General features: G+C 58.7%; 1 protein-coding gene across 1 annotated transcript in view; it reads right to left on the bottom strand.

The window, feature by feature from the left end:
- SNED1 (sushi, nidogen and EGF like domains 1) overlaps positions 1–3,914 on the bottom strand; it is an 89,750-nt gene that overhangs the window by 35,561 nt on the left and 50,275 nt on the right. The window contains exons 10-13 of the mRNA XM_007469967.1: positions 2,370–2,495; positions 2,099–2,203; positions 1,705–1,818; positions 1,095–1,211 (exon numbers count right to left, since the gene is read on the bottom strand). Of these exons, the coding sequence (XP_007470029.1) occupies positions 1,095–1,211; positions 1,705–1,818; positions 2,099–2,203; positions 2,370–2,495 (462 nt within the window). The remainder of the gene's footprint in view (positions 1–1,094; positions 1,212–1,704; positions 1,819–2,098; positions 2,204–2,369; positions 2,496–3,914) is intronic.

Genomic DNA, 3,914 nt, shown 5'->3' with positions numbered 1-3,914 from the left:
TCTGCCCGCCCGCCCGCCCTCTCTTCCCTGCTCCAGGCTCCGCTGGAGAGCCAGGAGAGCTGGCCCCGCAGCACGGCCAGCGCTGCGGCCGCCTTCCTGCCCGGTGGGGAGCTGGCATCCACGGACCGGGCTGGGAGCCCCGCTGTGGCTCCGTTCTGATTTTCCTGTTTTCTGTACCTCTACTGGGGGCACCTCCTTGGACTTGCGGGGCCCCGGCCGCCCGCCCAGTCTGGAGGAGCTGCACCTTCACAGCCCAGCCAGGAGTTTAGATGCTTGGCCTCCTCGACGCTCGGTGGGGGGACATGAGGCAGGAGGGGGCCTACCCCCAGGCTCAGGGGTCCGCTTCTCCCCCTGCACCCTGTGGGGCCTCCCAGGCTGCCAGCCCAAGTTCCGGCCACCCCACCCCGTGTCCCTCCGTGTCCGCTCTCCGGGATGCCTTTGCCGAGGGTGACGGACCTCAGCGGTACTTGCAGAGGGTGAGGCCTACTCTGGAAAGCCCTCCTCCTGCTGCAGGGGTGGGGGAGGCCGCAGGGGCTCCGTGGTCAGAGCGCCGGGGAGCTGCCCTCAGGGCCACCGTGGGAGCGGCAGGGGCTTGCAGGTAAAGGTCCAGGCTTCAGCTCTCTGGACGAGTGAGGGCAGTGGGAAGGCTGCAGGGCTGGATGTGGCCCGGGTGCCGAGCCCTGGAGAATGGGTCCGGCAACACAGGGTCAGGGGGCCGGCACCCTGGGCTCTGACCAAGGGGATGCCTGGGTCACTGAAAAGAGTTCTGAGCGTTGCTTCAAACTGCGTGGAAGAGACGGCCCTGGGTGGGTGCTGACGAGCACAGTGACGCCTGCTCTGTGTTTACAGAAGGGTACTCACGTTCTTAACTGGCTAAATGTTGTAAAATGTTGACATTCTCCAACTGCACTCAATTTAACCAAGTCCTAATGAATTTTTTAAAAATCAGTGATTCTAAAATCCACTTGGAAAAACACTGAGCAGGAAAGGAAGCCCGTAGTGAGGAAAGCGCTGTGATGAGTGAGAGGTGCAGGGGCAGCCGGGGTGGCCGGCCCCGCCAGCCCCCCGCCCCCTCGAGTGCTGCCGCGCCCCACCTTTCTCGCAGTGCCGGCCGTGGAAGCCCCGCGGGCACTGGCACGTGTAGGAGTCATCGTGGGCATCACAGGAGCCTCCGTTGAAGCAGGGGTCCGAGTCGCAGGGGGACGGCAGCGCTGCGGGGACAGAGGGCGATCACTCTGAGGTCCTGGCTGGAACCGAGGCCGGGGTCTTGATTCTTCACGCTGGGCTCTAAGGCCCGCCCTGGAATTCCTTGTATTTCTGATTCTTCCAGAGTTCACCCTCACTCTTACGTGAGTTGGGACTGAGCTGTGGTGCACGAGGGTCTTGGTATCGTCACCACCAGCACCACCATAACGTGTAGTCACTCACTACCTAAGTCATTGGTCATCCGCGCACTAACAGATACGCGGGGTGAACCTGTTTCTCCGCAGGTGCTCGTCAGGTGCACGTTAACATTCTAGCACCTAAGGCAGGGCCTCAGGCAGGTACGGCGTGGCACGTGTGCACGGCCAGGCCGTCCACCCCCAGGTCCCCTCGAGGGCCCCCTCCTGCTGCGCCCACTGCCTTCTCACCCCCGCCCCCCGACCCCGGCTTCTCGGCCAGACCCCGGCCTTGCAGGCTGGTGCCCGCACCCACCCCACTCACAGTGGCTGACGTTGTGGTCGGTGTGGCAGACGCACAGGTAGCTCCCGCCGTACTCCATGCAGTGGCCGCCGTCGGGGCATTGTGTGTTCACGTTGCAGGGCATGGCCGTGACCTCTGCAGGGAAGGGGAAAGCCCGTCTCACGTCTCCGTGTCTCCCTGGAGACCGTGTGTCCTTGAGAAGGACCGAGCTGCCCGAGGCCCAGTGACCCTGCCAGGGTGACCAGGTTCGGGCACCCTTGTGGTCTCCCCACCCCACCCCACAGGGCCCGCCATGCGGGTCGGGGCCCGCCATGCGGGTCCGGGCCCAGGCCCAAGCCACCACTTACACGGTGGTTGTGGGGATTCTCAGGGTCCAGGCAGGAAGGGTGCCCCCATCCCAGCCCTGGGCACCTACCAAATTCGCAGAGGAGCCCAAAGAAGCCCAGAGGGCACTGGCAGAGGGTGGTGTTAGCCCCCAGGCACCTGCCACCATTGCGGCACTCACAGTTGCTGGGGGTTCCTGTCGCGGAGGGAGGGAGGGAGGAGCCTGCAATGTCGGGGTGCCCTCTCCTGACCACCGTCCCGTAAACCCCGCCATGTAGCCCCTCTCCCCGCTCCCCACAGCCTCTCTCATCGGGGTTTGCATGCACACCCCATGGGGCCCCGGCAGCCCGGCCCACACGCACTCTCCCTGCAGTCAAGGCCCATGAAGCCTTCGGGGCATTCACACACGTAGCCCTGGTCCGCATCCACACAGGTGCCCCCGTTCTGGCAGGGGGCCGAGAGGCAGGCGTCGGGCATCGGGTGGCTTCCTGCAAGAAAGACGGAGGTCACCCGAGGCCGCGCAGAAAGCACGGCGAGGATGGGGCCTCGGGCCGGAGAGGAGGTGTCTTAACCTCTGTCCTTAGTGCCGAGCGCCCGGAAACTGACCTCTAGCGGCCCCTCAGTCCCCGAGCCCCTTCTCTGGAGCAGAATGAGAAGCCAGAGTGAGGAGGGAGCCCCACGGTGTGCACCAAAGGGCCCAGCTGAGGCCAGAGCCTCCAAACATTTCCCATCCAGCATCTCTGTTAGTTAAATATTTGGGATTTTTAACTTTAAGGTATCTTTCTGCTGCCGATTTCTAGTTTAATTTTGCTGTGGTCAGAGAACACAGTCCTTTTCAATTTATCGAGCCTTATTTTATGGCCAACAGGATGATCTGTCATAGTGAAGGCTCCGTGAGCCCTGGAAGGAACGTGGGTGTCCGTGAATGTCAGTCGGGCCGGGTCGGCTGGCAGTGCTGCCCAGTCCCTGCGTCCTTGCTGGTCCCCATGCTTGTATGCTCTGAGCCACCGAGATAGGAGTTCTGCCGAAACCCCCGCCTATGACTGGGGATCTGTTTCCCCTTGTAGCTCTGCCAGCTGTTGCTTTGGGTATTTCAATTTGTGTTACTAGGTGTTGCATATTTAGAGTTATTATGTCTTCCTGATGAACTGGCCCGTGGTCATTATAAAAGGTCCCCATTTCTGGCTGCTTTCCTACTCGAAAGTTTAATCTGAATGATATGAATACAGCCACTCCAGCTTCTCCTGATTCGTGTTTGCCTTTTTAGTCTTTTTGTTTTTAAATGTTCAATTTCCTCATGTTTTTTCAGAATTTATCTTTGAAATTAATATACAGTAAAATGACTTGTGTTTGAGGGACACGCCTAAGAATTTTATCACATGTATAGATGTGTGTATATGGATACAGGACAGGACACGGGACGTTCCGTCATCCCAAAGACCTCTTTGTTTTCTCTCTGCAGGGTCACAGACCCCCTCCCTCCTGAAGCCCTATAACTACTGATCTGTTCATCACTGCAGTTTTGTCCTTTCAAGGATGCCAGAGAAGTGGAACCAAACAACCTGTGCTCTTCTGAGACTGGCTTCTTTCACTCAGCGTCATGCCTCCAGGACTGTCTCAGGTGTTATAAGCATCAGTAATTAGTCCTTTTTATGACCGAGTTGTGTCCCACGTCGACAGGTACCACAGTTCATGTGTCCGTTCACCCTGGGAAGGATGTTTGGGTTCCCGGGTTTTGGTGGCTATAGACATGCTACAGACATTGCTGTACAGAGTTCTGTGTGACATAAGTTTTCATTTGTTTAGGGTTAATACCTAGGAGTGCGATTGCTGGGTCATATTATAAGTGTATGTTTAACTTTCTAAAAAAAACTATCAAACTATTTCGGAGCGGCCAAACTGTTCGG

The sequence above is a fragment of the Lipotes vexillifer genome, unplaced genomic scaffold (genome assembly GCF_000442215.2).
Source record: "Lipotes vexillifer unplaced genomic scaffold, Lipotes_vexillifer_v1.1 scaffold988, whole genome shotgun sequence".
NCBI classification, from domain to species: domain Eukaryota; kingdom Metazoa; phylum Chordata; class Mammalia; order Artiodactyla; family Lipotidae; genus Lipotes; species Lipotes vexillifer.
Note: the sequence above shows the minus strand (reverse complement) of the source record. Positions and strands in the feature narration are given on the sequence as shown.